An 11,221-nucleotide genomic window follows, 5' to 3' on the forward strand; every position below is an offset into this window, starting at 1 on the left:
AAAAAACCCACCACACACCTTTTTGTGTATTTTTTGAATGACAGGCGATACTGAAGGGTCCACTTCTTCCTTTTCCAAGCTATAAAGACCAGAAACTTCAGGAAAAAACTCACACTAACGTGCAAGGGCAATAATCACGAGAGATTAGGTTCCCCATTCTCTGGTCACACTAGCGTGCAAAGCAGAGCAGGACAAATTCAGACAGCTCAATCCAAATGCAGTCAGAAGTGCCTTACACTGGTAGAACCCATTACGCTACGACCCCGCACATCCTGAAGAGGCAGAGAGGCCTGCTGACAGGATACCAGTCTGCACTGTGACCATATGACCTTTTCTCCCCACTCACTGACGACAGGCAGAATTGCTACGGAACTGCTGCTACAGATCACAAAAGCTGCCCCAAACATCTCAGAAAGCAATGAACAGCTAAAAAATTCCAGGACTGTTTGAAGCTAATTTCATGCAGCCAAAGATTAGGCGATGCAAGCTCTGCACAAAGACAAAGCATCAGATACTTGATTCTGGCATCTACAGGGAATAGGTTCAAAACCAAAATTCCATGGTTTCAAAGGCAATTTTGAACCTTTTCTTCTTTATTCACCTTGCTCAGGATATCCTTATTTGCCCCTTTGTAGCCACTTGCACAAGAAATGGTGGATCGGTAACTGCTTCTGCAGATCCACAGGCAGCTGCAGCCCGAGAGCGTTTTTGTGGTCCAAGACCCGCACAGGCTGCAGCCTGGACCTCTTCTGTATTGACTGCAGACACTCTCAAGCTCGCCTTGCTACTCTTTTCCACCACTGCCGTGCTTCCAGTGGTTCTGGTGGCATAGGAAGGGACAGGCACCTAGTCAGTAACCGGGAACATGCCAGCTATGTCTAGTAGCACTGCAGCCGGTCTGGGAAACTGCTCTCTCAGACCAATTTATCTCCCCAAGAGTCTCTTCCTGGCCATAAATGCCTACCCATGCTTTTGCAGTCCTGGTGTTAACAGTCTGAATTTATTCCATCTGTACAGCTGAAAAGACAGAGTATCTGCTGCTTTGAACACACCAGGAGTCTCACCGGTTTAATGCCCTAGCCCTCAGCTGCTCTGCAACACAGAGATGCACTTCTGAGGGACATGCACACACGACAGGCCCTCAAAGGCAGCAGCTCTGGGCACAGAGTTGCATAGGGGGTGTTTGTATAGATGGAGCAAGGATGTTCAGCTTCTTTTGGCAACATTTGACTGCCAGCCACTTTGGAGGCTGGGGGGGGGGAGGGAGGGTGGGGAAAAAGAAGGGAACACAGTAATGGCCCACAGCACAGCATCATATGCAAAATACAAGCAGATCACTTCACAATTAAAACTGTGACCTGTTAAGCTGTTCCCTCTGAGAATGCAAGTACTCCAATATAAATCAGGCAAAAACAGTGTGGAAAAAGAAGTATTTATTAAACTACTGAATCTGCCAGGGAGTGGCTGCATACAAATGAAGTCCAAATGACACTGAGTGTTTATATCAGTTAGTCTGCTCTTAAAAAATTCAAGGATAAATTATTTTTAGGGGTTATATAATATTTTTAAAGCTGAGGGGTGGGGTATGTGCGGGGGATAAGGCTACTGCATATTACAGAGACTGAACTGTCCAAAAATTCTTGGTCTGATTAAGTCAGACAAAACATCCTCTACAAAGCTGAATCAGCAAATTAGTTATCTTATTATGAACTCCAGTTTTCTCATTATTCTATTGTTAATCATATTAGTATATTCTAAAGTACATGTTCAAGATTAACTGGTCAAAATAGCTGGGTCTGCTAACACGTGCCATTTTCACAATCTCCAATAATGAATCTATTTACTAACAGGTAGTATGTAACAAGATGATGAAATAGAAGGTTTCTGAGCTGATATGTAGACAATCAATAACTTAAAGCTTTACAGGCAATGCCTGCCAGCCTGTGACACTTTGAACTGATTGTAACACAGAAATCCTTTTTATGTATGCCTACTAAAATAGTTTTAAAATGTGTTCTCTACACGCAAAGCAAGAGTCAAACTAATAAAGTGGCGCTTCCAGAAGTGGATAATGTTTCATTTTCACAAAAGTCACTATGAATCTATCTAGATTCAATGAATATATGTATTAAGGTGAGAAGTTCTTAAACTGTTCATTTTGGGCAAGAAAATAGCATTTGGAAAGAAATTTCAAGCTTTTAAGGAGTTTAAAACTTGCTCACAACTTTATCAGAATAGAATAGTCTTGCCTGGGTTGCAGCTGTTTATAATCAATGACTATAAAGGACAGGTATTAACACTGTCCGTTCTCACCCACATCCTTCCCAAATTCACACGGTAGGAAAACAATGCTAATGACAACTGGGAGAGTGACCCCTACTTTAGTGGTGGAAGAGGAAAAGGCACATGCAGAAAGAAAGCGTGAGAAAGAAGGCATAAATAAAGAAATGGTGACATGGTAGTGGCTATAGTATAAAACACTGAACAAACCAGAGAATGATGATAAAGTGTGATCCTCATCCGAGTCCCCAAAGGCAGACTCCAGACTGTGAGCATGCGCACATGTGTGCGTACATACGCGTGTATGTGCGTGCAGTCTGAGTGCGTTGCCAGTTCCACGGACTGTACATGATAAAATATCTCCTACACAAATTAAATGTGGTAAGATTCACGACAAGATTACAACAAAGAGTTGTAACTTGTCACCTTACAAGTTTTAGCTGCTGCCTATACCTGAGTCAGGGGAGTGGGCGAAAAAAGCTCAAAATTTTTCATTTTGTGCATTGAAACACTGTAATGTTACACCAGCAAGAAGCATTTACCTTTGCCAACCATTAATGTCTGCAACATCCAATAATTCAACTATGAACGTATTACGTTACTAACTGTTCTCCCTCGCTTGAAGCAGTAAGACAAAACACAGAACATGCTATTATCTAATTCAGTGGCTATAAAGGCACTCTCTGATGTTAATGTAAAGACTTCAAGTCTGAACAATTTTACAGGAGTTTTCAGCAAGTTGCAATCTGTTTCTCAGGTTGAACAATGATTCCTGACACATCCCAAACCTCCAGCAGGTGATTGACTGGAGTCAGGCTCAGAAAAGCAACTACCATACAGAAAAAGCGGTCTGACATGCTTAAGATACATATAAAATTCAGATAAATTAAAATAATTGTATAGCATCAGAAGAGAAAGATTTTAATTAGGAAGTAGGGTTCTTCAGAGTACATATTTGATTAGTATTGAAAAATTAATTTTACTGGCTTTCCTATTTTATTCTTTGGTTCAAGTTTTGGTTTTGCTTTTTCAATATACTTCTACAGAAAAGATTCACACAGCATGTAAGGAAACACCAAAAACAGGATGGTTAATTTAACGTAAAACATAAAATGGTAGTATGTGCTGGACTACTAGACACCTTTTTTTAAGGAAGCCAATATAAAAATGTCTGAGTAGTCTAACAGAGAGCACACTTTTTAGTAAACAATTGCTCTAAGCAATAACATCCTGTTATTCTTTTGTTCCAGCTAGACAGGTCAAGAATCAACTACCACTAAATCAAGCCAAGAAAAGAGCATCAAAGGATATTGCAACGATAAAACAGTACAGCAGCATCACCTTTTAAGATTCTGGTAATATCAGCAATTATATATTAAGGCTTTCTTAAGTTCCATACCACATCTGCGTATAGTATACAGATAAAAAGAAAACAGAAAATTCAGCTTCGGGTATGTGCCGATAGGGCAAGCTGAAATAAACATACCAATAGTTAGGAAGTTCAAAAGTGAAACGAGTAAATAGCCTGGCCCAGTGAAAGAGCATAAAAAGGAAGGGATGTTCTACGTCCCATGTAGAGCAATCCTTCCCATCCCATGTACTGAGGTCCAGACGGTCAGTAGAGGGGAAGAGGGAAAAAAAAAAAAAAAGATTATCAACTATTATAGAGTGTTCTGCAATGCACATCTACACAGACTGCTGACCTCATTAAGGAACAGCTATAAACAGCAAGAAAAGTTAGGACACTTGCACGGGTAGAAGTGCACTAAAGCCAAGACGCTGTTGAAGTACTAGCGTAAGAGATACACACCATGAACGTACAGTTTCTTTTACAGCGTGTTTCTCAAATCTGTGAGACATCTTACTCAAGGTACCCAGCTTTACCCTACTAGTAGCTTGTATTTCAAGCACAAATCGTTGAAGACCAACATCATCACATAGAAGGCTCTGAAGCCTAGGAGCAGCTTGGAAACCATGCTGAAAGCTACTTACAGCTAAAAAGTGACTACATACTTCAGTTGAATAGACAGCTTCTTGCATCTGCCAATTTTAGTAGTTGAAACTGCTCTGTTAAAAAACCCGTATCTTAGCAAGTTTCCTAGCCAGTATCTCCCATCCAAGAGCACTTTACTTATTTTAAATTGCATTAAAAGTTTGGTTTTGGTTTTGTTTTACACCTTGAGATCATTAGTGACCATAAAGTTACATTTGAGTGTTTCACAACAAAAACAAATTCCTTAATGGCATTTACTGGAGCAATAAGCAGTCTTTTTATCTCAAATAAACCTTTAAGAGTCTGAATAATTAAGGATTTGGCTCTTCCATTACCTACACTGAGGTTAGCACAGAATGTTTTCCCTTAAGCAGTCCAGAAGATACTGACATTCACCTGTCTAACCTTAAAAACAACATTTAAGAACAGGCTTTCCGCATATATTATAGAGAAAGAGGTACTGAGAATTTTAAATAAAGTTCTTTAGATCTTAAACAAAACACTCCAACACATAATTATAAAATCAGGCTAGCTAAGAGCACTTACATATGCTATATTCAGCTTGAGCAATTCCAGCAGGACACAGATACAAAGTTGACAGCATGAGAAATAGGCCCAATGAAGTTACTGTTAAAACCTACCATCTCATTTGAAAGAAAGCATTTCCCACAAAATGGTGAGCCTTAGCTGAAGGAAGGTAGTTCCTGCAATATTCAGACCTTGCAAGTGAGGCAGATATACATGTTAGGTGACCTCTAAATGATAGTAAGTTTTGTTAGCATTATCAGTTCATTTCACCAGGAGGTGGAAAGTGGGAAGAAGACTTTGTCGTCTTGACCATTCCTTCACAACCCAGAGAGCACTCTCCCCCCCCTCCACGGTGACCAACAGAGTTGAACCATTTTTCTTTGAAGAAATTCTCTCAAAGCAAACAAAGCAAGTTTTACATTCAGAAAGATTCCTATTATAGAACTACATTAATCAATCTTGTAAACATAATGAAAGGCATTAACTTCCACCTGCTGGTTACAGTCCAGTCTTACTAACCCACTAAAGGAACTTAAACATTAATTGTACCATAGGAGCATTTTGTGTTCATAAATAAGGCAGTCTCATCCTTCAAGAAATGCTGGATGTTGCTATAGATTGTACTTAACACCACCGTTTGATTGCAAATTAAGGAAAAGATTCAAGAAGAGTCCACTAATGGAGTTATCCGTTTGTCAACAGAATTTCACTTTAAAAAACAAAACAAACACACAAAAAAAAAAACCCAAAAAACCCTCCAAACCAAAAAACAACAACAAGAAAACCACCTTTCAACATGTGCAACCCAATATCCACAACAGTCACAGTTAGTGTTTGTTACTTCAGTGTGAAAGAAAGGCTTTTAAAAACAAACCAAACCAAACACAGGTTCCAGATAGCTTCTGGAAACCATAAGATCTACACAAATTATATTGCTGTTCAAAAAAAAAAAAAACAAACCCAAAACAAACCAAAAAAACCAACCCACCAACAACCCCAAAACAAAACCAAAAAACCTCCCAAAACCCCAAACAAGCAAGCAGCACCATTTTTACAAGCGTCTAAACTATTCCACTGGATTCCAGATCACGCCTTGCAATGGGAAAGTCCTTCACAGCCTAGAATAAATTCAGAGCATTTCTGAAGCACAGAGGCATGCATGTCTGTTTTTTTCTATTAGAGTGCCCCATGTAAGAACAGAGTCAGATGGAGCAGATACCCAGTACAGAGGTGCTGGGCAGGCCATAGGGTTTGAACAGGAACAGAAGCACTGAGCTGCCTCAAGCTCAGGCACAAACAAGGCAAACAAAATTGCTGTTTTCATCAGAAGCAATCCAGAGGAAGACTAGTCCATGTCAGTCTCGGAACTAATGTCTGAAAGATTTCTGGTCATCAGCATCATCTCCAAAATACAGCAATATGAAAAGAGTTGTGGGGTAAGACGTGCAGAAGTAGAGAAGACAAACCATGTATCCAAGACATCCAGCTCACCAGCAGCAAGCTAAACAACCATGAACAACCTACTCCAGTAGTATATCCTAAAGGAACATAAAAATATATCTATAGCTTTCCAGAATGAAGTACCATATGCTTATGAGAAATCTTATGTGACCTGCAGAAAACAAGAACTCTTTTTCTACATAGGACAGCTCTCTAGTGACTGAGAAATCTAAAATTTCAAATGCAAGTGTATTTTTGCCTATGAGAAGTTCGCATTACTAGTTTGATCCCTGAAACAAATCAAACATAATAGACACAACAGACCAAAAGAGATAGCTAATTTACATTACTTAGGCAATATAAAAAGAGCTAAGCAAAATAAGAAAGTCCTTAATTCAGGCTGGGAGTGTAAGAACTCTGACATATAGAAATTTTTAAATTAAACTGGCTATGAAACACATGTATATAGGCAAGCGGCGCCATTTTGTTAAATGCCATTCCAAAGCCCTGCAGTGCAAGCAGGTATTTTAATAGAAAACAGAAATAAATACATTGTCATTCTGGACAGTTCTTTAACAATTGTATTTTTAACCCAGGAAACCACTGAAAAATATAATTCCTTCTGTAACCAAAGAAATAACACAGCATTAGCTGAGATATCAACGATTCTTCCTTCAGTCTTTGAAAGATCATTCCACAATTACTGTTAGAAAATGCTGTATTTAGTATTGCAGTAAATTGTCACAAAAACACAGTAACTGGAAATGAATAGCTCAGTGTCAGAAAATGCTCGATCAAAATGTTTAATCTACAGAAATCTAAGTCCTAGCAACCTGAAAGTTTTGTATTAGAAAGTCCCTCAATCAAAAACCCTGTAGCTAAGGACACCCTACCTCAACAAGCACATTTAAGAGCAAAGTTACCACTGCTATGACAAAGAAAAGCAGCAGTTGTGTCAGTCCGCTCCTGCGGATCTGAACGAACACTTGCAACTATATTCCAACGTAGACGTATCCCGAGTATGCAACAACAGGCACAGTCACCCACTTTACAGGTCAAGACAAAGTCTGCAGCAGTTAATGCTCCCAACTGACGTTTTCAAGCAGCCCAAGGCAAAAAGCACTGTGAGAGAAAGTCTGACCTGGAGGTGGGAAGTATACTTTAAGGCATTTCTTTCCTCTTTTAAAAAAAAAAAAAAAAAAAATCAAGGAGAGGATAAAAAGTAATTTAAAAAAATATTATTAGAGCTCTTTATTTGTCTACATTGAGATTAGCTGTAGCAAAGTGTATAATCTGTTCATTTGCCTTTTTTCTATATAGTATCCTGCAATGTAAAATAATTCACAATAAAAAAAGAATTCAGAAATGTGATCAGCATTCAGTTTTAGTCTAATATTGTCCCTAGATTATATTCATTTTAGCCTGTTATTGCATATTCATCCTGTTAGAACTTTTGATGGTAGGATCATAAACTATTTCTTTCTAAGAGACAAGACACCTTACTAAGTAAACAAAACTGGTATTGCTCACAAACTACTATTTTTTATTTTCTCCTGTCATTTTTCAGCATGTGACCCCAGACCTCATTTTCCACACAGTGCTAAGACCCTGCTCTGAATACAGAATTATTAGTTTTCCCCATTGACTTTTCTAGCACTCATTATTTCAATATCCAAATAAATCATAAGAAGTCCTGTGGGTGACAGAAGGATACTATATCCATTTTATAGAAGAAAAACTGAACCAGAGAAATTAAGGACAACTGCATCTGCTACATTCAGGCACTGAAATTCAGATACCTAAATACAGCATATATAATAACCCACTGTATTCACAATAACCTCAGCTACAGCTTCCTTTTCATCCCAGCTTCTTCATCAGTTTGTTTGTGTCAGCAACATCATATTAGCAATCCTTTATTAAGTCCACGTGACTAATACACCATTAACCAAGAAATCTGGAATAAATGCATATCTTGGGGGGTGGAAATCCACACTCTAATGCTGCATTCAACTGCCTCAACAATTAGACCAACTTCTCAGCTTTTATTTACCATTTATTTACAATTATTATATTTATCATATAATCGTATGCAATAGCTGCAACAAGTATAGAGGTTTTGCAGATAAGACTGCTTTCTTCTACCAGACAATTTTGAATCATATCCCAGGCAAATCCGTTTTGCAGAATGGGTCACAGAGCAGCCCTGGGGAAGTAGCAGTGTATGGACATAAATTATGAAAAGCCTGCAAAATGAGGGCAGGGGAGGCTTTTACAGAAAACTCCTTGATGCTACTTTCTATATGATCTGGGTTTCCAACTTTATCTTTTTTTGTCTTCCCAGAGTTCAAATCTGAAAAACTGCATACCCAGAATCACAGCAAAAACACAATCTAGAGAGGTAGAACTGTAGTTTCCATTCTAGTACCCTAGGCAAAAGCACCTGGCAGTAGTTTTCCTATGACTCTAAGATCATTTGTTTTGTCATTTGTGCATGCAGAATCACAAATGAAAACTATGAAGAAAACAGAGCAAGTTCTTTACATGTGAATCAATAAGCACCAGCTGAATATCAAAGTCTCTGGTCATAAACAAACTGCATTTTTCACATTTGTAAATTGAAAAAGTTTGCCTAAGCTTTTGAATTATGGAAAAAGTTGGATTTGATAGATTTGTTACATACTCAAACTTTCTCTCCCCTCCCCCAGCTGTTCCAAAGGAACATGTTCATGTTCAAAAGGATGGAGGGAAGATCAGAATTGTTCCATTTTGACCAGATTTCAAAATATTTTCCCCATAGCAAGGAGGCTAAGAAACAACGAAACTGACCAAAGTTTAATAAAGTTAAAACAGAGAGCCTGAGGCATGGAATGTTTTAGTCCAACTAGATAGCTTCAAAAAGTCACTAGCAACTGAAAATACGATCTTGCAATGGGAAGTGCTATGCAACCCCTGCAGCATGCTGTGCTAATTTTCTGTTAGAACTCCTCTGCAATTCAAATATTAAGGAAAAAAAAAAAATCATTTGAGAGCTTTATAGTTACTTCTCCAGAAGTAAAGCAGAAAGAGAGCCATGCTAACAGACCAGGAATAATATTTCATAGCTTTAATAAAGTGAATTCCTGCTGAGGACTCAACAAGCGTGCATTGACACAGAGATCATCACCGCCTGGACACAAAAAGAGCTGATCAAAAACAGTCTTCGTAAAATATCCTGTTGGCTCAAAGACAACATTACAGACATTTCACACAGGTCACCAAACAGCTTTCAGATGGGTACAGCTTTTAGTCTTCCTGTACCCGCAATTAAAAAAATGTTACCTTCTTTCTCCTTGATAAAGTTAACTATTCCATTAATATTCTGCCCTATGCACAAGCCACACTTACGATGCAAAAGCCCACCCCACCTGTCTACCACTTAAGCACAGTAACAGGTACATCCTTATCAGCCACCTTCCAAAGATCCACGTGCTCAGGAACTACGACCTCATGACAGAAGTCGCTGTCGAAGTCACTGTCAGTTACCCACGAGTTTATTGCAAAAAACACCGAAAGGCACACAAGATTGCATACTCTCGCTAATGGCAATGCAGAGAAAAGCATCATCGCTCAGGCCCCAAACTACCTTTTGTACAATTTTAATCCACGCACCGCTGCAGTGGTTCAAACACTGTCTGTGACAAAGCCTGAAACAAAGACTTTATTCTTCAGTACTGGGGGAGGGAGCGGGGGGAGAAGAAATCCCGCTTCACCCATCCAGCACCGTCACGAGGAAGTTGCCCAACGCACGCGAATTTCTCCGGCTATAGGGGGAGGCTCGCACAGCTTTCAAAAAGCAGCCTAGAGACAGGAATGCCGGTGCTAGGAGACACGCAGCCGCCAGCTTACCGCGGTCCCCGCGGCCGGCCGGGGCTGGCGGGGCGGCCCCGCAGCCGGTGCGGAGGGGAGCTGGCACGGGGGGCGCCGGCCCCGCGCTGCCCCGCTCCCGGGCGGGCCCGCCGGGGCCCCCACCTCGCCTCACCTCAGCCCGCCCCTCAGCCCCGCTGCCCCACCCCGCCGCCACGCCAGTCCGCGGCGGGCCCGCAGGAAACCCCCGCCCTGAGGGGAGACCCGCCTGGCCCGGCCCGGCCCCGCGGGGAAGCCGCCGCCCGCCCTCCGCGGAGAAAGGAAGCGGGGCAGCGCGGGGGGCGGTCACAGGCCTCACCTCCTCGCCCGGCAGCCCGAACACCTCAACAGGAGAAGCCGCCATGGCCGAGCGGCGCGCACTCCCCGCAGCCCCGCCACCGTGTTTACCCGCCGCCACCGCCCCGCCGCGCGGCCCGCCGCCGCCCCGCCCACAGCCCCGCCCACAGCCCGCCGAGCCCGCGAGCGGCAGCCGCCCCCCAGCACCGAGAGCGCGGGCGCGCGCCCCCCTCCTCTCTCGGCCCCCCGCCTCGTCTGATTGGTGCAGCAGCCCGCGCCACCGCCCACCCGGGAGGTGGCAGAGCCTCCCGATTAGTTCTCGCTCCGCGCCCCGCCCGGAGACACGCGCCGCGCGGGCAGCCCGAGGGGGCGCGCGGCCCCAGGCGGCGGGGCGGGCCCGCCTCCCTCAGCTCCGCCGCCCCTGAGGGCGCCCCGTGCCTCTGGCCGGCCTGCCGCCCGCCCCGGGGCGGGCAGGGGGCCAGCACCGTGCCTCCCCCCTACCCTGCTGGAGGGGCACCCCTTAGCTAGGTCATGGGGTGAATAAAATCGTTTTTCTAAAAATTCTCCCTGTAGTTTACATCGTCGGGGTCTTTTCCGCATCTCTGAGAGCCAGGCGCAAGCTGTGGGAGCTCTTGCCTAAACCCCTCGCATCCAGGGAACCTTCTGGAATTGCAAAAATTTGGAGAAAACTGAGAGGAAAAAATAATCATTGTCAACGTGCAGAAAGGACCTTGCCCGCCAGGACGAGGTAGTGCTGCCTTCCAGGGTGCTGGGAGGAGGAAGGAAGTCCCTGCTGTG

At 42.6% G+C, this 11,221-nt stretch overlaps 1 protein-coding gene across 1 annotated transcript in view; it reads right to left on the minus strand.

Moving 5' to 3' along the window:
* NEDD4 (NEDD4 E3 ubiquitin protein ligase) overlaps window positions 1-10,551 on the minus strand; it is a 62,755-nt gene extending 52,204 nt beyond the window's left edge. The window contains exon 1 of the mRNA XM_075160142.1: window positions 10,446-10,551. Coding sequence (XP_075016243.1) covers window positions 10,446-10,490 — 45 coding nt within the window. The 5' untranslated portion in view covers window positions 10,491-10,551. The remainder of the gene's footprint in view (window positions 1-10,445) is intronic.
* Window positions 10,552-11,221: the final 670 nt, after the last annotated feature.

This window comes from Calonectris borealis, chromosome 11 (assembly GCF_964195595.1).
Source record: "Calonectris borealis chromosome 11, bCalBor7.hap1.2, whole genome shotgun sequence".
NCBI lineage: Eukaryota > Metazoa > Chordata > Aves > Procellariiformes > Procellariidae > Calonectris > Calonectris borealis.